The sequence below is a fragment of the Euphorbia lathyris genome, chromosome 3, assembly GCF_963576675.1.
Source record: "Euphorbia lathyris chromosome 3, ddEupLath1.1, whole genome shotgun sequence".
NCBI classification, from domain to species: Eukaryota; Viridiplantae; Streptophyta; class Magnoliopsida; order Malpighiales; family Euphorbiaceae; genus Euphorbia; species Euphorbia lathyris.
The window spans coordinates 3448023-3473868 of NC_088912.1; the positions used below are offsets into that span (position 1 = coordinate 3448023).

The 25846-nt window shown below is 33.7% G+C and overlaps 1 protein-coding gene across 1 annotated transcript; it reads right to left on the reverse strand.

The window, feature by feature from the left end:
• Nucleotides 1-15812: 15812 nt before the first annotated feature.
• On the reverse strand, nucleotides 15813-24307 carry LOC136223552 (uncharacterized). Its single transcript, XM_066011615.1, has 4 exons — nucleotides 23966-24307; nucleotides 20977-21087; nucleotides 18710-18790; nucleotides 15813-16069 (listed from the first exon to the last, which is right to left on the reverse strand). The coding sequence occupies exons 1-4, from the start codon at nucleotides 24215-24217 to the stop codon at nucleotides 15995-15997; spliced, it is 519 nt and encodes a 172-aa protein (XP_065867687.1). The 5' UTR covers nucleotides 24218-24307; the 3' UTR covers nucleotides 15813-15994.
• Between the last annotated feature and the right edge of the window lie 1539 nt (nucleotides 24308-25846).

Below are 25846 nucleotides of genomic sequence, written 5' to 3' on the forward strand. Positions count from 1 at the left end.
GTCCCGAAAATCTCGAGGAACTAGAAAGAACAAGACAGGAAAGTTTAAATATGGTCCCTAAGCTTGCATTTGATAAAAACATGTTAAGACTAGTTATTCTTCCGGTCAGAATCTAACCTAGAGACATCTGGTCAATTTGGACCAATTTTCTGTAAAATCTCTCCTTTATGGTCGTTTATGTAGGATTTAGTTAATTCTTTATTCTTTAATCCACTCTCGTCCGCATTGACAATGTGCATTAGTTAAGTTTTTACTATTCACATGCATTAGTTAGGTTTTTACTATTCACGTGCATTAACTAAAGTTTTTACTATTCACGGGCACTAGTTAAGGTTTTTACTATTCACGTGCATTAGTTAAGTTTTTACTATTCACGTTTTTACTATTCACATGCACTATTCACATTTTCACTATTCACGTGCACTATTCACGTTATTTTTACTGTTAGCATGCATAAATTCGTAGTTTTACTATTCACATGCATATAGCGCACATTCTTACACAAAAATAAACAAGTGTTACTTGTAAGTAAAGAAGTTCACGTTTTCTAACTAAAGTCCTCTAAGGCGATCTAAAGATTAGCATGCAAATCATGTTCGGACAGGGATACTAAAGCCTAGAATTTGAATCAAATAACGAAAAAGTAAGAAAGTACTTACCTCGTTGCAGCGTGTCCGGCTCAGATGCGTCGTAGGGTCGTGGAAAGGGTCCACTCTAGCAAGGTTCACATAAACCTCCTCCATGCCTTTCGTGCCATCGCATTCATCCAAATCCATCCCGAGAATAATCCAAATCAAAATCTAGAGAGAGAGAGAAGAGAGAGAAGGTGTGGGGTTGAAATGAAACCCCACCACCTTATAATGGAAGAGGGAATGGCATTCCCGTAAATACTGAAAAAGGTACGATGTGACATAAAGGTAAAAAGTAAATAATTAATTACCAGGTGCACAGACCTCCGATTTGCAGTCCGTTTCAGCCTGCGCTTCTCCCAGACAGTGGCCAATACTGTTAAGATATGAACTCCAGACGATAGCCAATTTTTATAGAACAGTGGTACCAGTCAAAATACAGACGACAGTCAACAGAAAAATAATCGTTAGTCTATATCATTCCAGACTAAAATACGTTCCTATTGAACCATTCAAACATCCAAGACACTAGCTCTAGTAAGGAAATACAGACAACAGTGTGTTAATTCAGAACCTCTGCTTTTGAGCCATTTTACCTGCGGTCGTGGACCAGGGTTGCTTTTGAGCCATTTTACCCACAGTCGTAGACTAGGGTCGCTTTTGAGCCATTTTCACCCACGGTCGTAGACCGGGGTTGCTGCTGAGCCATCTTACCCATTGTCGTAGACTAGGGTCGCTTTTGAGCCATTTTACCCGCGGTCGTGGACCAGGGTTGCTTTTGAGCCATTCTTACCCCGGTCCTGAACCAGGGTCGCTTTTGAGCCATTTTACCCGCGGTCGTGGACCAGGGTCGCTTTTGAGCCATTTTACCCCGGTCGTGAACCGGGGTAGCTTTTGAGCCATTTTACCCACAGTTGTAGACTAGGGTCGCTTTTGAGCCATTTCCACCCACGGTCGTAGGCCGGGGTTGCTATTGAGCCATTTTACCCATTGTCGTAGACTAGGGTCGCTTTTGAGCCATCATTCCCGCGGTCGTAGACCAAGTTGCTTTTGAGCCGTTCTACCCACAGTCAACGTACGCTAGATTCCGAGAGAAGAACATCCACCGACGGCCGATTCAGAGGCGAGGCTGGAAAGAATCGGAGAACGACACCGGAACGCGCAGCGCGAAGGTCAGGTATTCTTCCTCCTACTCTTTACGTGTCTTTTAATTTTATATGTTTTACATTGCATGTGTTGCGTTAGCAAAAAACGTTTTCAAAACACACACATCACTGTCAAAATAGGAAAGTAGGGGCAACTGTAGACACCGAGTCGGAGGACCTGTGACGAAAACCTGTAAACAAGACGGTTGAAACGGTTGATTCTGGAAGTTTTAAAAACAAAAAAATATATAATATATAATAAGGAAGGAGAAGTTGCAATGGGTCGCGGTCGTCGATTGGGCGGCTCACGAGTGCTCAGCGGCAGCCGACGCGCGTCCAACGATGGTCGGACGCCCGCTGGACGCACACGTCCGACTGCGAGTGGCGCGTGCTCGACGTCCATTGGACGCACGAGCCCGGCGGCGCGGAGCGCGCGCTCGACAGCCGCGGGGCATGTGCGCCCGACGGCGCGAGACGCGCCCCGGCAGGCGTCGGGCGAGCGCGCCCGACAGCCGTTGGGCGAGCGCCCAACTATTGTTGGGCGATCGCCCAACAATGTTGGGCGATAGCCCAACAGAGGTTGGGCGGCCGCCCAACCCTTTTGGGCGACGCCGTCGCCCATTCCTTCCGGGGATCCAATGCCTATAAAAGGCACGGATCCCCATGCATTTAGAGGAGGATTTTTGGAGAGAGGAATTTCTCACTCTAACATTTTAGAGAGAGAAGTGACTTTTTTTTTCTTAAAAATTCCGAATTTCCTAAAAGTTAAGATTTTACTAAAAACACAAAAAAATACCGAGAAGGCACGATTCGTGGAATCAACCGACTTCAATCGTCAATACCGAACTTAAGGTATTATCCGAGGACTAGACTCGTTTTATTTTATTTAATTTATTTCTTTTCCTTTATTTATTTTTATGTTATAATTTTATTTATTTAGCTATTTATTTATTTACCACGTTTTATTTAATTTTGCGTATTTATTTAATTTTCGTCTCGTGTTGAATAAAATTTGGTTTTGTTTTAAAATAAAAACCTCATTTTGATATCCCAATACGAACCGTGATCCGATAAAAAGGTAGTTCGGGTATTAAAAGACGTTATAATTATAAGTTTCTTAAAAAAGAAATTTCCAAATAACGTTTTAAAATAAAAACGTCGTTTTAGGAACTTCCGTTATTGACTATGATCTATTTTTGGTAGTTCGGAAATCCAAAACGATTGAATTAGACATTGGAGTTTGGGTAGGAGGTTCACTGTTAACTTAGGTATTTGCAGTGTTGTGCTTGCGGAGCTATAGGGTCTGTACTTCGAGTTGAAGTTTGCTTGGGATAGACATTTCCATAGAGTTGTATTCGAAATGGACTCGCGTGTGGTTGTGGATTTGGTGAAGAATGGTAAGGATCATAGGCATAGGTTCTTTTGGCTGATTGATGAGTGTCAAAGATTGTTAAGACAGGATTGAGAAGAGGTTAGGTTGATTCATGTTCTCCGCGAAGGTAACCATACCGCGGACTGGATAGCGAATTACGCAGGAAGTTTACCCCTGGGTCTTCACGAGTGTGAGGTGCCCCTGCAGGCATCCTAGATATCTTATTTTTTGATATTTGTGGTACTTGTCTTCATTGGATGACTAGTATCACTTAGCTTGTTCTTTGTTGTGCTCCGGGTTTCGTCCCCTCCATTAAGATAAAAAAAAGATAATATATTAAGAAATAATAAATAAAATACACTTAAAAAACAAACAATTTTTTTAAAAGAACAAAAAAACAAACAATTAAATATATGTTAACTTACCCCTACCAATATATATATATATATATATATATATATATATATGTTAACTTACCATTTTATTATAAACAATTAAATACATGTTTTTTTTATGAAAACAATTAAATACGCCTAATACATTACCAACTCCCTGAATTTTTCCAAAATAGTAGACTGGTTTTCTAAATTTTGCAAGTGTCTCACTAGCTTCCTTTGTATCACCAACTCCCTAAACTTGTTAATTTCGTATCACCAGCTCCCTAAATTTGTCCATAAAAATAGATTAGCTTCCTGAACTTTGTAAGTGTCTCACCAACTCACTAAACTTGCTTATTCTGTAACAACTAAGTAAAAAAAAAACATATTAAATCTAAATTCTAAAAATGCGTCTTCATCTATTCAAGGGGTAATTTTTTCGCTTCTCCTACCTTTCAACCTATTATAAGAGTTAGTGTTGTAGGTTTGAGAGATTGAATGAATGAGGATCGAGCATTAGTATTATGGTTTGTATTTAGTTGTTACAGAATAAACAAGTTTGGGGAGTTGGTGAGACACTTGCAAAGTTCAGGGAGCTAATCTACTTTTATGGACAAGTTTAGGGAGTTGGTGATACGAAATAAGCAAGTTTAAGGAGCTCGTGATACAAAATAAGAAAGTTTAGGGAGCTAATAAGAGACACTTGCAAACTTCAGAGAGTCAATCTACTATTTTGGATAAATTCAAGGAACTGATGATATATTAGGTCCAATTAAATATATGTTAACTTGCTTAAAATAACTATATGTTAATTTGCCTTTTTTTTTCAACAGACCATGTGGCCCCACTCTGCTTTTGCTTTTGAAAAAATTAATAGAAAAAAATTCTTCGAATGAAGGGTCTCTTATACATATTTTGTGATATGTAATGAAAACATACACATATTATAAGAAGAATCATTATTATTTTTATTAAGTGGGATTACAATACATGTATCCAAATGTATATTAAGGATCCTCTATGTGACATGAAAGACCAGATGTCTAATATAAGAAGGAATAGAACACCATAACACATGTTCCATATACATATGTGCTTTAGCGACCACAAGATGGAAAACAATCGACCTCACATTTTCCTGGTATAAGATTTACATCGTGAAATCATGATTTCTCGAAATTTATTATCCTTAAGACTTTTAACTTATTCTCAAAGTATATTCGAATATGGCTACCTTAGAGGGTCATCTTTAGGTTGATGTAATAATTCTAACCAACAAGAATCTGACTGGATAAGTGAATTCGACTATGATGGAAGGAATAATGTAAGAGGAAAATATATCCATTTAGTTCACATCTTGAGAGTTTCTGTATTTCACTGTTCAGGCACTTATGTATTTGCATATTTGTGAAAAATATAGAAACTATAAAGATCAATGTTATTACAGAGATGTGGAATCTAGTATAAAACATACACTACTAACAATCCATGTTCAAATATAAATATTATATATCTCCAATGAGTATATAGTTTCAAGTTCGATACATGCACATCGAGCAGTTATATGTTCCAATAAGTATACAACACTAGAACTTTTGATAGTCATGCTAGTCGCACGAACTATTTGCAATTATATGGATGAGATTGAGATGAGGACTGAAATATGTTCCATTATGTGTGAGTGGGTTATGAGCCGAATATTTATCCACTCATAAGTGAAATGTGCCAAGCCCATCCAAAAGATGGAGGATTAGGGTTAGAGTTTTATAAGCTAAACCTATGCTATAAATAGATAGCCACCTAACCCTAATCAAGAGAAGAATACACAATTCACTTGTGCCTCCTTCTCCGCCACCCACTATCTCCGTCTCTAACGTCCACGTTAGTTCGTGGATCCACCATTTTCACATTGGAACTAGTATCTACATGGGTGATGATACAAAATCGTGGTAGATTCGACTCTTCCACTACTAATCTGGGCCGACATTGCCTTAGGCAATAGAAATGACCGTCTAGGCCCCAAAAAATAGGGGGTCCATGTAATAATTTTTTCTTAATATATCATTAATATTTTATGAAATAATTATATAAAAAAAAAGATGTTGAATATAAATTTTAATTAGTGATTTTTCGTTTAAAAGGGTCAGAAAAGTTTTTAGGTAATAATATTTTTTATGTTTATACGAATATATTTATTTCTTTTTTTTTACAAATTCTAAAGTTATAAGGTATTTTTTGGTCTTTTTTTATGAAAATACTTATATTATTCCATTAGATGAAAAAAGTACAACTCTAACAAGAAAACGGTAATGTATAAAACATCACGCAAGTATAGACTAAGGCCAGTAAAGGAAATAAAAAAGACTATAAATAGCAAACAAAAAACTATAAAATATATATTTTTTCGTCAAATTAAAATTATATAAATATATATAGTTTTAAAATTTTATTCATGCATAAAAAGTCTATAATTTATATCTCGCCTAGAGTCTCAACCGATTATGAACTGGCACTACTACTAATCAACTCAACAGGTTTTGCTCTACATGAGGCAAACTTTAAACTCGTATTTATATTCTGATTATTTAATAATAATCCCTTCATAATGGTTGACATAAAAGGAAAAAAAACACATTTCTAAGCCGAGAACGTCTAGAGCGCGTCTCGCGCCCCTACGGGCCCAAAGGGTGATAAGGTAAAATTCATCATTCAAATTTTCAAATTGCAGAATCATTTAACAAAAAAAAATGCAAAATCATGCATTAATATTAATGAACAAACATATATATGTTACACTTGAATTAATAATCAGCAAACTGTCCCCAAATTAATGATAAAAAAATAAAAAAATAAAAAATCCACTGAAATAATAATTGAAAAAAATTTATGAAACATAAATCACAATGTATAGAACATATGAGATTAACACAGCATTTTAATTAATTGGGTTAATCATGATTAGCCAAGACTTTCAATGTTTTTGCTCAATTCTTCTAGCTTCTTCAGCCTCATTTTTTCACTTTCACTCACCATCTGAAAAAAAAAAATCCAAGTTAATTAGCAATAATTATGGTTTAATACATCTCGTGTCTCTGAACTTGTCCCAAAACGCCAACTGGGACAGTTAACCCTCTAAAATCCACATGGCGGAGTAAGGAGAGATTTTGGAAAAGTTGAAATGTGTATATTTTAAGCAAGTTCAGAGGCTACCAGATCATTTTAAGAAAGTTCAAGAGGCTAATATGTACCTTTCAGAAAGCCAATTGGTCATTTTAAATAAGTTCAGGAGATAAATAGAATTTTTTCAAAATAGAAGGGTCAGTTGACTTTTTTTTAAGGCTATTAAGCCACGAGTTCTAATTACGAGGAAATTAATCTACGGTAAATTACATTCATGGTTCTTTAACTTTGTATCTACTTTCATTATGGTCCCTGAACTTTTAAACTGGATATTATGGTCCTGAACTTTCAACTTTACAAACATAATGACCTCTTTTTACTGTTGAACAAGTCAGACTAGTGATGTGGTGAAAATGATGAAGGGAGGCTTCATCCCTGGTATGGGTTTGGGAGTCAGAAACCCCGGAGGGGTTTAGGATATGAACAGGGAGGTCCGTCCAACGCAAGTAGTGAAGGAAAAGTGGGCCTAAGGAAGTATTTCGTGAATGAAGGGCATCTGAGTCGTGGACTAGCACCGAAGGGAAGATTAGCATGCAAATCATGTTCGGATTCTGGGATCTACGAGTCTAGCATGAATAGTTAGGTTTTTACTATTCACGTGCATTAACTAAAGTTTTTACTATTCACGGGCACTAGTTAAGGTTTTTACTATTCACGTGCATTAGTTAAGTTTTTACTATTCACGTGCACTATTCACGTGCACTATTCGCATTTTCACTATTCACGTGCACTATTCACGTTATTTTTACTGTTAGCATGCATAAATTCGTAGTTTTACTATTCACATGCATATAGCGCACATTCTTACACAAAAATAAACAAGTGTTACTTGTAAGTAAAGAAGTTCACGTTTTCTAACTAAAGTCCTCTAAGGCGATCTAAAGATTAGCATGCAAATCATGTTCGGATAGGGATACTAAAGCCTAGAATTTGAATCAAATAACGAAAAAGTGAGAAAGTACTTACCTCGTTGCAGCGTGTCCGGCTCAGATGCGTCGTAGGGTCGTGGAAAGGGTCCATTCTAGCAAGGTTCACATAAACCTCCTCCATGCCTTTCGTGCCATCGTATTCATCCAAATCCATCCCGAGAATAATCCAAATCAAAATCTAGAGAGAGAGAGAAGAGAGAGAAGGTGTGGGGTTGAAATGAAACCCCACCACCTTATATAGGAAGAGGGAATGACATTCCCGTAAATACTGAAAAAGGTACGATGTGACATAAAGGTAAAAAGTAAATAATTAATTACCAGGTGCACATACCTCCGATTTGCAGTCCGTTTCAGCCTGCGCTTCTCCCAGACAATGGCCAATACTGTCAAGATATGAACTCCAGACGATAGCCAATTTTTATAGAACAGTGGTACCAGTCAAAATACAGACGACAGTCAACAGAAAAATAATCGTTAGTCTATATCATTCCAGACAAAATACGTTCCTATTGAACCATTCAAACATCCAAGACACTAGCTCCAGTAAGGAAATACAGACAACAGTGTGTTAATTCAGAACCTCTGCTTTTGAGCCATTTTACCTGCGGTCGTGGACCAGGGTTGCTTTTGAGCCATTTTACCCACAGTCGTAGACTAGGGTCGCTTTTGAGCCATTTTCACCCACGGTCCTAGACCGGGATTGCTGTTGAGCCATCTTACCCATTGTCGTAGACTAGGGTCGCTTTTGAGCCATTTTACCCGCGGTCGTGGACCAGGGTTGCTTTTGAGCCATTCTTACCCCGGTCCTGAACCAGGGTCGCTTTTGAGCCATTTTACCCGTGGTTGTGGACCAGGGTCGCTTTTGAGTCATTTTACCCCGGTCGTGAACCAGGGTAGCTTTTGAGCCATTTTACCCACAGTCGTAGACTAGGGTCGCTTTTGAGCCATTTCCACCCACGGTCGTAGGCCGGGGTTGCTATTGAGCCATTTTACCCATTGTCGTAGACTAGGGTCGCTTTTGAGCCATCATTCCCGCGGTCGTAGACCAAGTTGCTTTTGAGCCGTTCTACCCACAGTCAACGTACGCTAGATTCCGAGAGAAGAACATCCACCGATGGCCGATTCAGAGGCGACGCTGGAAAGAATCGGAGAACGACACCGGAACGCGCAGCGCGAAGGTCAGATATTCTTCCTCCTACTCTTTACGTGTCTTTTACTTTTATATGTTTTACATTGCATGTGTTGCGTTAGCAAAAAACGTTTTCAAAACACACACATCACTGTCAAAATAGGAAAGTAGGGGCAACTGTAGACACCGAGTCGGAGGACCTGTGACGAAAACCTGTAAACAAGACGGTTGAAACGGTTGATTCTGGTAGTTTTAAAAACAAAAAAATATATAATATATAATAAGGAAGGAGAAGTTGCAATGGGTCGCGGTCGTCGATTGGGCGGCTCACGAGTGCTCAGCGGCGCGGTGCGAGAGCCTAGCGGCAGCCGACGCGCGTCCAACGATGGTCGGACGCCCGCTGGACGCACACGTCCGACTGCGAGTGGCGCGTGCTCGACGTCCGTTGGACGCACGAGCCCGGCGGCGCGGAGCGCGCGCTCGACAGCCGCGGGGCGTGTGCGCCCGACGGCACGAGACGCGCCCCGGCAGGCGTCGGGCGAGCGCGCCCGACAGCCGTTGGGCGAGCGCCCAACGATTGTTGGGCGCTCGCCCAACTCTATTGGGCGGCCGCCCAACATTGCTGGGCGGCCGCCCAACTATTGTTGGGCGATCGCCCAACAATGTTGGGCGATAGCCCAACAAAGGTTGGGCGGCCGCCCAACCCTTTTGGGCGACGCCGTCGCCCATTCCTTCCGCGGATCCAATGCCTATAAAAGGCACGGATCCCCATGCATTTAGAAGAGGATTTTTGGAGAGAGGAATTTCTCACTCTAACATTTTAGAGAGAGAAGTGACTTTTTTTTTCTTAAAAATTCCGAATTTCCTAAAAGTTAAGATTTTACTAAGAACACAAAAAAATACCGGGAAAGCACGATTCGTGGAATCAACCGACTTCAATCGTCAATACCGAACTTAAGGTATTATCCGAGGACTAGACTCGTTTTATTTTATTTAATTTATTTCTTTTCCTTTATTTATTTTTATGTTATAATTTTATTTATTTAGCTATTTATTTATTTACCACGTTTTATTTAATTTTGCGTATTTATTTAATTTTCGTCTCGTGTTGAATAAAATTTGGTTTTGTTTTAAAATAAAAACCTCATTTTGATATCCCAATACGAACCGTGATCCAATAAAAAGGTAGTTCGGGTATTAAAAGACGTTGTAATTATAAGTTTCTTAAAAAAGAAATTTCCAAATAACGTTTTAAAATAAAAACGTCATTTTAGGAACTTCCGTTATTGACTATGATCCATTTTTGGTAGTTCGGAAATCCAAAACGATTGAATTAGACTTAATTTAAAGCTTTTGAATAAATCTGGAAATAATTGGAGTGCTGCTGTAATTTGCGTTTTCTGTCACTAATTGCTGATTACCGACGGATTTTCCGTCGGTAAATCTGCTGGAATGTAAAAAAATGCTGTTTTGGTCCCTCTTTCTCAACTTTTAAGCTTTTAATCCTTTGTACATATATGTATATTTATGTAATAAATGTTTTCAAACTATTTTTGGATAGTTGGTACATATAGTTATTTAGGATATTTATATATCATTTTTTGATTTAATCTAATATAAGTATACGTATATATATATATTTTCTTTTTCCTTCATTTAAATGATAATGGATTTTATTTTAGAATGTTATTTACTTGGGTGTTTTGGAAGTAATTAATTAGTAGATATTTTGTGGATAATGGGTTTTATTTTGATATTTAAACTACATTATGTATATATATATATATGTATATAGTTTTTGGGCTATTCGGGTTATACTAGTTATTATTAGGTGAAAATATTTTGGGGATAAATGTTATTTTCTTATTTAGGAGCTTTATCTATTATTTTCACATGTTTAAAGTAAAAATGTATTATATTTAGTATTTTTATTATCATTTCTTATATGTTTATTACATAGTATCTTTTCACTTATCCTTATTTTCTCTATAAATATTTCATGGGTTTTTTTTGGCTAAAATGTATATAATATGTCTATATTATTTTCTTTATTCTTTGGACATTTATGGGTCCATATTTCAAATGGGCTTTATTTGGAGTGAATTTTGATTTAATATGTTTATTGTTGTAATTATGACAAGTAAAGAGTCCATTGAGTCAAAAGGGGGAAATAAATCACCAAAAAGAGTTTTCAATTTGATTATTTAAACTAAAAGCTTTTCTAGAGGTTCTCAAAGTGCAAATAATATTTTCTTGACATCTTTAGATCATTTTCAAAACATCACGTTTTAAAACCTTAGTCCGTTCCAACGACGGATTAAGCGAACCTTGTAATTAAAATCGTTTTCATTGTAAATAATGAAGTTTTGAATTGTTTTCTTAAAGGATTTGTACAAAATAAAATTGACGTTCTCTTATCAAAGGCTTTTATCCCAACATTTTCAACGCCCGAGTCGTTCCAACGGCGATTCGAGTTAACATCATTAAATGGGGTTTTGAAACGTACCTAAATCGTTCCAACGGCGATTAAGGTACAAACCATGTAAATAAACTCGTTTTGGGGAAGTGAATTAGTATAGAATTAGTATGTGACACGAAGCATAAATCAAGTTACAAATAAATCAATTCTTCCTTCTCCCCCTCTCTTTGCTATGTATATTGAACTGATGTAAATGGGTGACTCTTTACTAAAATGGCTTTTCAATAATGTATGCTCAAAACGGTTTTCAAACGAGAAAGAAAAGGTTTCAAATGAATTTTAAACTTAAAGAAATATACGATTAGTCCGTTATCGCCTAACATGCTGAGTAGGAGGCCGGTGGTTCATAACCGGGCGATGTCGGGGTGCCTAGTAGCCTTTCTCCGGAAAGGAGCTAGCCTTCTCGGCTCGTACCTAAGTTTCCCGAACCCACACCGGTCTCCCGCAAGGGATCAGTGTTCATTTTCCCATTCGTGGGTGGCGACTCTTCCATATCTCCGAGCTCCGATCCTACCGAGCAGCTTGATTTCACGATTGGTTGCTTTCGGCGCCAATCACCGCTTACGTCGCCATGAGGTGTCCACCCCCTGGTCCGCCCGGGAGATTAGGCCGCGGCACCTCGTCTAACAGAGGGATTTGATGCATACTAAGAATTGGAAGATGATTTGGAATTTGCAATTCCCGGAGAGATTAAAATACTTTATTTGGTTACTAATGTATGAAGCTGTTTTGGTTAATGTGGTTCGGATGGCGAGACATCTGAGCGAGTCTGATGTGTGCTTAGCATGCGGTTTGTCGGAGTCATTATTGCACGTTTTGAGGGACTGCAGTGAGGCTGTGGGGCTTTGGTGGATCTTGATACCTGCTGCGGATTGGATTGAGTTTTGTCGCACTGATCTTAGTTCTTGGCTGTTAGCTGGTCTCAGTAAAAAGGGGAATTGGTGTGGTATAGGCTGGACTACTGTGTTTGTCTACACCATCTGGTGGCTGTGGCGGTGGAGATGCTAGGCGGTGTTCGATCCGGATACTGCTGTTTGTCGAAATAAGCTGGAATTTGTATATGTTAAAGATGGAGAATGTCAGAAAACCTTTTTAGATGAGCAGCGCATGAGAAATAGAAGTAGAAGGACTGTCATGGTTAGTTGGAAGCCCCCGTCGAAGGGCTGGATCAAGGTGAATAGTGATGGCGCTTGTAAGGGAGCCCCGAGTCCGTGGCTGCAGGGGGCGTTGCTCGGAATGACAATGGAGTTTGGGTAGGAGGTTCACTGTTAACTTAGGTATTTGCAGTGTTGTGCTTGCGGAGCTATAGGGTCTGTACTTCGAGTTGAAGTTTGCTTGGGATAGACATTTCCATAGAGTTGTATTCGAAATGGACTCGCGTGTGGTTGTGGATTTGGTGAAGAATGGTAAGGATCATAGGCATAGGTTCTTTTGGCTGATTGATGAGTGTCAAAGATTGTTAAGACAGGATTGAGAAGAGGTTAGGTTGATTCATGTTCTCCGCGAAGGTAACCATACCGCGGACTGGATGGCGAATTACGCAGGAAGTTTACCCCTGGGTCTTCACGAGTGTGAGGTGCCCCTGCAGGCATCCTATATATCTTATTTTCTGATATTTGTGGTACTTGTCTTCCTAGGATGACTAGTATCACTTAGCTTGTTCTTTGTTGTGCTCCGGGGTTTCGTCCCCTCCATTAAGATAAAAAAAAGATAATATATTAAGAAATAATAAATAAAATACACTTAAAAAACAAACAATTTTTTTAAAAGAACAAAAAAACAAACAATTAAATATATGTTAACTTACCCCTACCTACCTATATATATATATATATATATATATATATATATATATATATATATATATATATATATATATATATATATGTTAACTTACCATTTTATTATAAACAATTAAATACATGTTTTTTTTATGAAAACAATTAAATACGCCTAATACATTACCAACTCCCTGAATTTTTCCAAAATAGTAGACTGGTTTTCTAAATTTTGCAAGTGTCTCACTAGCTTCCTTTGTATCACCAACTCCCTAAACTTGTTAATTTCGTATCACCAGCTCCCTAAATTTGTCCATAAAAATAGATTAGCTTCCTGAACTTTGTAAGTGTCTCACCAACTCACTAAACTTGCTTATTCTGTAACAACTAAGTAAAAAAAAAACTTATTAAATCTAAATTCTAAAAATGCGTCTTCATCTATTCAAGGGGTAATTTTTTCGCTTCTCCTACCTTTCAACCTATTATAAGAGTTAGTGTTGTAGGTTTGAGAGATTGAATGAATGAGGATCGAGCATTAGTATTATGGTTTGTATTTAGTTGTTACAGAATAAACAAGTTTGGGGAGTTGGTGAGACACTTGCAAAGTTCAGGGAGCTAATCTACTTTTATGGACAAGTTTAGGGAGTTGGTGATACGAAATAAGCAAGTTTAAGGAGCTCGTGATACAAAATAAGAAAGTTTAGGGAGCTAATAAGAGACACTTGCAAACTTCAGAGAGTCAATCTACTATTTTGGATAAATTCAAGGAACTGATGATATATTAGGTCCAATTAAATATATGTTAACTTGCTTAAAATAACTATATGTTAATTTGCCTTTTTTTTCAACAGACCATGTGGCCCCACTCTACTTTTGCTTTTGAAAAAATTAATAGAAAAAAATTCTTCGAATGAAGGGTCTCTTATACATATTTTGTGATATGTAATGAAAACATACACATATTATCAGAAGAATCATTATTATTTTTATTAAGTGGGATTACAATACATGTATCCAAATGTGTATTAAGGATCCTCTATGTGACATGAAAGACCAGATGTCTAATATAAGAAGGAATAGAACACCATAACACATGTTTCATATACATATGTGCTTTAGCGACCACAAGATGGAAAATAATCGACCTCACATTTTCCTGGTATAAGATTTACATCGTGAAATCATGATTTCTCGAAATTTATTATCCTTAAGACTTTTAACTTATTCTCAAAGTATATTCTAATATGGCTACCTTAGAGGGTCATCTTTAGGTTGATGTAATAATTCTAACCAACAAGAATCTGACTGGATAAGTGAATTCGACTATGATGGAAGGAATAATGTAAGAGGAAAATATATCCATTTAGTTCACATCTTGAGAGTTTCTGTATTTCACTGTTCAGGCACTTATGTATTTGCATATTTGTGAAAAATATAGAAACTATAAAGATCAATGTTATTACAGAGATGTGGAATCTAGTATAAAATATACACTACTAACAATCCATGTTCAAATATAAATATTATATATCTCCAATGAGTATATAGTTTCAAGTTCGATACATGCACATCGAGCAGTTATATGTTCCAATAAGTATACAACACTAGAACTTTTGATAGTCATGCTAGTCGCACGAACTATTTGCAATTATATGGATGGGATTGAGATGAGGACTGAAATATGTTCCATTATGTGTGAGTGGGTTATGAGCCGAATATTTATCCACTCATAAGTGAAATGTGCCAAGCCCATCCAAAAGATGGAGGATTAGGGTTAGAGTTTTATAAGCTAAACCTATGCTATAAATAGATAGCCACCTAACCCTAATCAAGAGAAGAATACACAATTCACTTGTGCCTCCTTCTCCGCCACCCACTATCTCCGTCTCTAACGTCCACGTTAGTTCGTGGATCCACCATTTTCACATTGGAACTAGTATCTACATGGGTGATGATACAAAATCGTGGTAGATTCGACTCTTCCACTACTAATCTGGGCCGACATTGCCTTAGGCAATAGAAACGACCGTCTAGGCCCCAAAAAATAGGGGGTCCATGTAATAATTTTTTCTTAATATATCATTAATATTTTATGAAATAATTATAAAAAAAAAAGATGTTGAATATAAATTTTAATTAGTGATTTTTCGTTTAAAAGGGTCAGAAAAGTTTTTAGGTAATAATATTTTTTATGTTTATACGAATATATTTATTTCTTTTTTTTTTACAAATTCTAAAGTTATAAGGTATTTTTTGGTCTTTTTTTATGAAAATACTTATATTATTCCATTAGATGAAAAAAGTACAACTCTAACAAGAAAACGGTAATGTATAAAACATCACACAAGTATAGACTAAGGCCAGTAAAGGAAATAAAAAAGACTATAAATAGCAAACAAAAAACTATAAAATATATATTTTTTCGTCAAATTAAAATTATATAAATATATATAGTTTTAAAATTTTATTCATGCATAAAAAGTCTATAATTTATATCTCGCCTAGAGTCTCAACCGATTATGAACTGGCACTACTACTAATCAACTCAACAGGTTTTGCTCTACATGAGGCAAACTTTAAACTCGTATTTATATTCTGATTATTTAATAATAATCCCTTCATAATGGTTGACATAAAAGGAAAAAAAACACATTTCTAAGCCGAGAACGTCTAGAGCGCGTCTCGCGCCCCTACGGGCCCAAAGGGTGATAAGGTAAAATTCATCATTCAAATTTTCAAATTGCAGAATCATTTAACAAAAAAAAATGCAAAATCATGCATTAATATTAATGAACAAACATATATATGTTACATTTGAATTAATAATCAGCAAACTGTCCCCAAATTAATGATAAAAAAATAAAAAAATAAAAAATCCACTGAAATAATAATTGAAAAAAATTTATGAAACATAAATCACAATGTATAGAACATATGAGATTAACACAGCATTTTAATTAATTGGGTTAATCATGATTAGCCAAGACTTTCAATGTTTTTGCTCAATTCTTCTAGCTTCTTCAGCCTCATTTTTTCACTTTCACTCACCATCTGAAAAAAAAAAATCCAAGTTAATTAGCAATAATTATGGTTTAATACATCTCGTGTCTCCGAACTTGTCCCAAAACGCCAACTGGGCCTGAACTTTAAAGACTCCTATACTTGTTTAAAATAAACAGTTAACCCTCTAAAATCCACATGGCGGAGTAAGGAGAGATTTTGGAAAAGTTGAAATGTGTATATTTTAAGCAAGTTCAGAGGCTACCAGATCATTTTAAGAAAGTTCAAGAGGCTAATATGTACCTTTCAGAAAGCCAATTGGTCATTTTAAATAAGTTCAGGAGATAAATAGAATTTTTTCAAAATAGAAGGGTCAGTTGACTTTTTTTTAAGGCTATTAACCCACGAGTTCTAATTACGAGGAAATTAATCTACGGTAAATTACATTCATGGTTTTTTAACTTTGTATTTACTTTCATTATGGTCCCTGAACTTTTAAATTGGATATTATGGTCCTGAACTTTCAACTTTACAAACATAATGACCTCTTTTTACTGTTGAACAAGTCAGACTAGTGATGATGATCTAAAAATGTAAAACCCACGTATTAAAGTTGTTTAGAATCACATTTCCCATAAAGTCGCCATTTTCGATTTTTCAAATCACTAGTTCCGGAATTTTTCTCTCTAAACCATTAGCTTCTTTAAACAACACTCAAATGACCTCAAAGTATAAAATTTCAAGATTTTTTTTTAGAATATCATTTCTATAAGCTTTACCATGAACAATTACATGCTATTAGAGTGAGGTTTTTTTTATCAACGTTAAGAGGAAACATAATGCTAGTAAATACAAAGTTCAGGGACCATAATGTTCTATTTTCAACTTCATATGTCATGATAAAAGTAAGAGAAATGATCAAATACCATGGGCATAATTTATCCAACTAATTATAATTTAATTGTTTGTTATTTTCTATTTGTTATTTGCTGTTTAAACATTATTAGTAGTTGATAGATGTTAACTATTTTCATTCGGCTTATAGTACGGGTTAAATGCACCATTTGTCACTGAACTTACATGATTGTCTCAAAATGGTCACTCAACTTCAATTTGTCTCAATAAAATCACCCAACTTTGAGTTTTGTCTCAATTAGATCACTCTGTCGATTTTAATGGTTAAAACGCATCGAAATAATGACATGGATGACATGTCAACATGAGTTAACTCAAATCTCTGACCAGAACGAAATGTGACAGCCGCATGTTTTATGAAAAAAACTAAATTTTAGTTTTTTTTCCATAAAAATAATCGACACATGATAGCCATGTGGTGCATATGTGGATGTCATGTATCATTTCGGTTATAAATATGAGTTGTCTCATATTGACGTATCACTTATGTCATCATTTCGATGATTTTTAATCATTAAAATCGTTATAGTGACTTAATTGAGACAAAACTTAAAGTTGAGTGATTTTATTGAGACAAATTGAAGTTGAGTGACCGTTTTGAGATAACCATATAAATTCAGTGACCAATGGTGCATTTAACTCCTTATAGTACTATTAGTTCCATGACATATTCAAGATGTTCGTCTTTATTACATCATCTATTATTTAGTAACATTTACCTCGTAATCAATGTAGAGCGCTTGATGCACCGGTTAGGAGAACCGAAGAGTGGCAAAGGGATATAGTGGTGAGGGGTAGGGGAAGACCTAAGCAAACTTGGAGGAGGGTGATCGAGAGTGATATGAGTTTACTGGGAATTGAGGAAAATATGGTAGTGGATAGGACGGAGTGGAGGGAACGAATTTGTGTCGCTGACGCGACTTGATTTCACGGTTTTATATGATGGTTCATGTTAGCCGACCCCGAATCATTTCGGGACTAAGGCTTTGTTGTTGTTGTTGTTGTATTTACCTCGTAATCAATCTAAAATGTTGGTTTTTACCTCCGAATCTATTATTTGATAAAACATTTGGAAAAAACATAGTCAATGTGGATAATAAAGTAACAATTTTGTTTTTAACATATTAATTAACAGTTCTGTTAAATTTTTATGAATTGGGTTTCAATTAGATAGGTTAAGGTTTGAATAGAACTGTTAACTTACTATCCACATTGATTGAAATTTCACCAATTTTAATAGATCGGAAAACAAATGTTACCAAACCAAATATCAACATTATAGATAGGTCAGTAGACGAATTTTATCGAATAATAAATCAAAAGACAAAATCTGATATTTTTTTTTTATGTCAAGGGGCCAATAGTGTTTTAAGTCATTTTTTTTTATAAGAGTTGTTTCCCCATCCTAATAAAATAATTTATATCTAATTAGAGTAAAAAAAAAAAGTCACCTAGTGTTTGTTTAGTTCACATTTTATAGTTACTTTTGCTTTTTTTTTTCTTTATCTATTTTTTTTTTGCATAGTTTATCCAATTTTTCGATTTGAAACTCGTAAGACACCTTTTAAATATATACTTTCTTAATTAAAGCTTTCTACATACGCTAGGATTCGAACTCAAAATCTAACTAAAATGACTTAAGGTTCTTAATCACTCAAATCAACCTTAACTGATACATTACTTAGTATTGGAAAAAAAAAACAGTGGATAATTATTTTGAAAATAATAATAATAATAGAAAACAGCAAACAATTTAAATAATTAATAAGTAATTACCTCCATTAATTTGGATAGTAGTTGAGATTTTTCCTTATTCTTTTCGTTAAAATCTTCAAGTGCTTCTTTATATTCTCTCTCCTGCAAAACACAAACCACAAATTCAAATAACTATAGTAAATATTGTTAAATATAATAAAAATTAGAGAAAAATTCATGAGTTAATTTCTAATTTTTATTGATTAAGTTTATTATCTTCTAATTAAAAACATTAAGTTATTAATTATAATTATATTCGTTAAGTTACTAATTAGTGAAACAAACATCAAACTCAGTTAAAAGCGTATGACGTATTTTATCTATATTTGACATTGCAATTTTAAGAGAATACTCAATCCATTTAAAGAAATAGAATCGTTATTTTTCTCTATTATAACAAACATATACAAATTTTCTTTCGGACAATAGAAAATTCATATGTTGCACATAAATAAAAAGGATCACATTCTTTTAATCGAGTTTAATGTTCGTTCTGTTATGGGCTTGAGTGGGCTGGATAGGTACTTGGGCCCGTGGACAAATCTACTTTTACCTAACAAAAAATTTAAACAGGCTGATTTGACAGTTATTCGATTATCACATCGGATTTTCCAAACAAATTTCTTGAAACGGTTTCATGTATTTTAGTCTGTTTATAACTGTTTTAATATCACAATAAACATTTTAGCCATTTTTTTTTTTTGTAATTAACTTGTATGTGGCAAACTCAAAAATTTATATTTCGATATATTGCTTGTAATTATGTTTGTAACATAATAAATATTTTAGACATAATTTATGTTTGGAAGATCCGATGTGATAAATAAAGGCTTAAAGCACTTTTTGCCCCCTGACCTATCCAAAATTTGTGCATTTGGCCCCTAGCCTATTATTTGGTCATATTTGGCTCCTGACCTATCAAATTAGATAAAATTCAACCCATATTGAATGGAAAATTAACTTTGTTGGAAAATTAACAGCAGTCACCAATACAAAAACGACACATGACACACATAAATAAAATTAATTTTCAACTGGAGATGACAACAGTAACTATTTTACACAGAAAAAAATCCTAAAAACTTTTTTAGTGTTCCGATAGAGTGAAAATTAATTTTATTCATGTGTCATATGTCATTTTTGTATTGGTTATTGCCGTTAATTTTCCAACAGAGTTAATTTTTCATTCAATATGGGTTGGATTTTATCTAATTTGATAGGTTAGAGGCCAAATATAACTAAATAATAGGTCAGGGGCCAAATGCATAAATTTTGGATAGATCAGGGGCCAAAAAGTGCTTTAAGCCGATAAATAAATAATGAATCAAATAACAGTAGATCTATCTATTTAATTTTTTTGTTAAATATATATAAAATCGATCTTATTTAACAAGATTAGAAATAAATTTATAAATTTTATTTAACAACATTAGAAATAAAATTACATAATTTTATACGCTGTAGTTAGGGGTGGGCACGGTTCGATTAACCAGTCCATTAGGCAAAAAAATTAACCGAACCGTTATCAACGGTTTTTTAACCATCCAAACCGAAACTGGTTCATATCAATCGGTTAACCATCAACCGGTTAACTATTAATTTCGGTTAGGTTTTTTGGTTAACGGTTTTTAACCAATTCTCACTAGTTAACCAAAAATCAACGGTTAAATTTTTACCCAAACCTAAATTTTTAAACAATATTAAAATACACATAATTTCAAAAATTCAAACGAAACGAATTCATATAAAAGTTTAGAATTCATCAAGTTTACATTTAAAACTTAAAGAAATGTAAATAATATTTCGTCAAAATACTTATCACAACATAAAGCAGTATAATCTATGTTATATAGTTATATTAATCTATGTTATAATCTATGTATTTGTATTTATATTTATATCTGTCTTGCCTTTGTCTTCAAATGGCCTATATTTTTTTTTTATATTTATATTAAGCAGTATAATTTATGTATTTATATTTATATCTGCTTTGCCTTTGTCTTCAAATGGCCTATATTTTTTTTAAAAATTTATATTTATTAAACGGTTCGGTTAACCGTTAACCCTGGTTTTTGAACACTCTAACCCGAAACCGAAACCGGTACCTATCTATTTTTTTAACCATTAAGAAAACCACCAGTTCAGTTAACCACTTTTTCCGGTTCAGATTACCGGTTTTCGATTCGGTTATCGATTTGACCGGTTTTTTTCCCCATCCCCTAGCTGTAGTAAGGTAAATCTATGTTTTTCCGAAAACGATAAAGAGAAAAGGAAGAATATTGCGTAACCTTCTTGTGGCAGGTGAGGCCCAACTGCTTCAAGTCTTTATTGACTGTATCAATTCTCTTTCGTAGCATCGAAACATCCTTCTTTAATGGATCCGACAGACTTTGAAGTTCCTTTTAAAACAATATAATAAAAATAATAAAAAAATCCATCATATGTAATAATGTTGATTATTATGTAATTAATCATATATAAATGGAAAATTTTATATATAAATTACATCATACTACTATATAATATAAGGCTTAAAGCACTTTTTGGTCTCTGACCTATCTAAAATTTGTGCATTTGGCCCTTGACCTATTATTTGGTCATATTTGGCTCCTAACCTATCAAATTAGATAAAATCTAAGTCATATTGAATGAAAAATTAACTGTGTTGGAAAATTAACGGCAGTAACCAATACAAAAATGACACATGACATATAAATAAAATTAATTTTCACTCTATCAGAACACTAGAAAAGTTTTTAGGATTTTTTACTGTATAAAATAGTTACTATTGCCATCTCTAGTTGAAAATTAATTTTATTTATGTGTCATGTGTCGTTTTTGTATTGGTGACTGTTGTTAATTTTTTAACAAAGTTAATTTTCCATTTAATATGGGTTGAATTTTATCTAATTTGATAGGTCAGGGACCAAATGTGACCAAATAATAGATCAGGGGCTAAATGCACAAATTTTGAATAAATCAACGTAAAAAATTGCTTTTAAGCCTATAATATAATGACTCGTTGTATTGACACCTTTAAAAACACTTGATTACAAAGATAAATTACACATATGACCCTACAATTTTGGGTTTACTTTTTTCTTTTTGGCGCTTATATACCTATTTCACTCCCAAAAGTAAAGCTTAAAAGTTTAATCAGGATCTTAAACTAAGAAAAAATAATTAAATGAGTCCTCGTTTTATCTTAAAATAAAAAACGGGTTCATATACATATTTGCCTTTATATTTTCACAAAAAAACAGATATGCCTTTATATTAAATCAATCGTTTAGATCGAATAAACAAATCTGTTAGAATAGGGTATAATTGTAGGTTTGTGAAAAATTTAGGGATAGTTTTGTGGATTTATTTGATATAAGGGCATATCTGTTTTTCCGTGAAAATACAAGGGCAAATATGTGTATTAACCCAATAAAAAACTGTGACTATCTAATATAGATTGTAATAATTTATGTGTTGGTTCAAAACAGTTCGGGATAAGAGGATCTGTTTAATGAAATGATTTTTTTATAAAATCTCAATTAGTGATTTTTGTTTAGAATGAAAACTTAATTGATGATTTTTACTTCTTAATTGATGATTTTAATAGTTTAAAGTTCTAATTAACTTTGAAACCTTAATTTGAGTATTATGTTTTTTTCATATGAACTATAAATTTTGTAAAAATACCATTTTCTATAGCAGACAGTCCACTATTGTAAAGTTGATAAAAATTATATTTTAAATAATTTTAATTTTTAAAATTTTTAATTTTAAGACAATTTAGGTGTTATTTAATTACCAAGGAATAATAATTTAAAAAAATAAAAAATTTGAAAAATATGATTCTAATTTTTTTTATAACGGTCATTTACAAAAAAAAAAAAATTGTATATAGTTTTAAAATTCATGGATTATAAAATAAAATCAAATTAAATTAAGAGATCACGGATGTAATTTATTTAAATATATATAAATTAAATAACACCATTACTATTTCAAAAAAACACAATTAGAATAATTAGGTAAACTCCAATGAATTTTAACTCTAATAAAATGTAAAAATACCTTAACGTTTATATTTAGAAACAATTTTATTTTAATATTTAAAATGATACGATTTTACCTTAACCTTGACAACTTTGAGCAATTTTAATATTAACAAGTTGGTAAATTAGAAAAATTATTCATCAAATTGTTTTCACGGTTATAAATCTTATCATCTACACTTCATATGCGCGTCATTTTATCACTCATTAGTAACATGTCACAAACATATGATTAAACGTAAAATATAATTTATAAAATTTATAAAAAAATATATTGTATTTTATACGAGTTAGATAAAAAAAGGGAAAAGTACGAATAAAAATGTTTGTGGTTTGCCCAATTTGTAAATAGAGGTCTGTAATTTAAAAGTTTACAAATAAAGGTCTGTGGTATGTTTTATTTATAAAACAAAGTATTACAATTATACAGTTAAATTCTGATTACAACCAAAGATATTTTTATCTTAAAAAAAGTTATTCTTACATATCAGCAAAGCACAACCTCCGAAAAAACAACTTCCTAAATCGAAATAATAAATAATATGGTGGAATTTTACGTTTTTTTACTATATGACAGTTTACGAACTAAATTGATATTTAAGTTCATTTTACACAGTTGCAATTTGATTTTATGATCTATGTTTTGTCAATATATATAAATGTAATTGAAAATAAAAATAAAAAATGCTATTGATTGTCATCAATTACTTAAAATTTTAATTTTAAATATTTTATTTTATAAAAAAAACATACCAAATACCTTTATTTGCGAACTTTTAAACCACAAGCCTCTATTTACAAATAATGCAAACCACGAGTATTTTTTTCGTACTTTGCCATAAAAAATTCAAATATTTTATTAAATTTAAAAATATTAATTTTCAATTTTATTATTAAATCATAAAATAATATAAAATATTTTCTTTAATACAGTAAAAATTCTATGCAGGAATACACTTGAAACCGAACTATTTGTGTAACAACTGAGAGGTTATTACTAAATAGAGTTTGGTAAGAGAGGTTATTACCAAGTTGGGACCGAGTTTTTTTTATAACAAAATAGAGGTTATTCCTTAAAGGATTCCTATATAGAAGTTTTAATGTACCAATTTACATGCAATTAGTTTGGAATAAAAAATAAAATATCCGAATTTTCAGAAATTGATCCAATTTGAGTAAAATTGGTGAGAGTATGAAAAGAAAGAAAAAAAGGTTTCCATAAGCTTACTTCACGAATCTCAGCCAAACGTCTCGAAGCTTCTTCAACTCGTCCTAACTGAGCTTCAACTCGGTCTTTAACCTCGATTTTCTTCTTCTCAATCTCTTCTTCTTTAGCTCGAAACAAAGCCAATGCAGATCTTGTCATCTCTTCTTCCTTATCTTCATTTACAGGACTTTCGTAAACAACCATGGCTGATGAGTTGTTCTTCGATTTCTGCATCTGCTGCTGTTGTTCCAATATCTGTTTCTGCGTTGTCATTTTAGAGAGAGAAAGAAAAGAGAGAGAGTTTGATTCTCTTTCTCTTTCTTTGAGGAAGAAGAAGAATGTTTAAATAAAAGCTTTTTTAGCTTTAATGGTGGTGGAGGTGGCAAACCAACTTTGCTTAATTACGTTGCTTTAATAAGAATCCAATTAGGGTCATTTTTGTAATTTTCATAATTCTATAGGTATAAAGAGGAAATTAAAAAATTCTAGTAAATTCTAAAAAAAAAAAATCCTCCTGGTTACACTTTTTTTTTTGTCAATTGTATGCCTCTTTTTTTTTTTTTTTTTTGCGATCAGTTTTTTTTGTTTCGCTAGAAACAATGATCTTTTAGATTGACACTGTTAAAATGACTATAAACGATTTCAAAACTAAAAAATTTCGAAAGTTTGTGATATTCTTATCAATTTTAATTCTTCAACTTTTTAATTTTAAGATCATTTAGGTATGTTGTTTGGTCCAATTATGAGTCTTTCATCTTCAAATTATCTCAATAAAATCATTCAATTTTGAATTTTGTCTCAATTAAGTCATTCACATACTTTCAAAAGCAAAGCGATACCGGAAAAATGATGTGGCTTCCACGTCAGTACCGATCAATTTTCACTGCTGACTGAGACGACGTGTGGATGCCACATACCTGACCGAAACGACAAGTGGATACTATCTAGCTGACACGTGTTGTTTCGGTTAGTTAAGTGACAGCCATGTGTCGGTCAACTGTGAAAGTTAAATATTGTCGATGTGGCAGTCACATCACTTTTTTGGTATCGTTTTTTTTGAAGTTGACAGAGTGACTTAATTGAGACAAAATTCAAAGTTGAATGATGCTATTGAGATAACTTGAAGCTAAGTGACCATTTTAAGACAACTATGAAGTTCAGTGACCAAGAGATGCATTTAACCCCAAGATTAATTACATCCTACCACCAATAAGAGCATCGGGGATGGCAACGACTAAGGACACTCAAGAACTCGGTACCATCTAATTCTAATGGGATTATATGTGTAACGACCTGGTCTGGAGTGGGTGGTGTCGAGATAGAAGGTCTAAACAAGGAACGACTGTGAGGGATCTGGATGAGAGCATGAATGACTGAATCCCATATCAGAAAAAGTAAGAAAGTGATTGAATCTTATTAGTAAATTGTGTATCCAATATATACAGACGCGTTTTAAACCCGTGAAGTCTGATGTGTTGGATTTATAGGTATAAATAAAAGCTTTGATCCTCTTTCTCTTTCTTTGTTGAGGAAGAAGGTATAAATAAAAGCTTTTTTTTTTAGCTTTAATGGAGGTGGCAAACCAAGTTTGCTTAATTACCTTCCTTTAATAAGAATCCAATTAGGGTTATTTTTGTAATTTCATTATTCTCTACTTATTTTTATAAGGCCTAATACACAAATGACCTCTGAACTTGTCCAAATATTGCAACTGCCCCCATCAACTTTCAATTGTAACAACTTACCCCTTAAACTTGTCCAAATATTGCAACTGCCCCCATCAACTTTCAATTGTAACAACTTACCCCTTAAACTTGTCCAATTGTAAAACATAACCCCAAATCGGGAATTTTTTTACCCCGTATTTGAAGCAACCGTAAAAAAGTTTCTCCGGATTCGTAT

Excerpts from the sequence above, each read along its gene's own strand:
- LOC136223552 (XM_066011615.1), bottom strand. The coding sequence starts at position 24,217 with ATGACAACGCAGAAACAGATATTGGAACAACAGCAGCAGATGCAGAAA. Across the intron at positions 18,791-20,976 it reads GCCTCACCTGCCACAAGAAG|GAGAGAGAATATAAAGAAGC; the intron begins GTTACGCAATAT and ends TGTGTTTTGCAG. Across the intron at positions 16,070-18,709 it reads TACTATCCAAATTAATGGAG|ATGGTGAGTGAAAGTGAAAA; the intron begins GTAATTACTTAT and ends TTTTTTTTTCAG.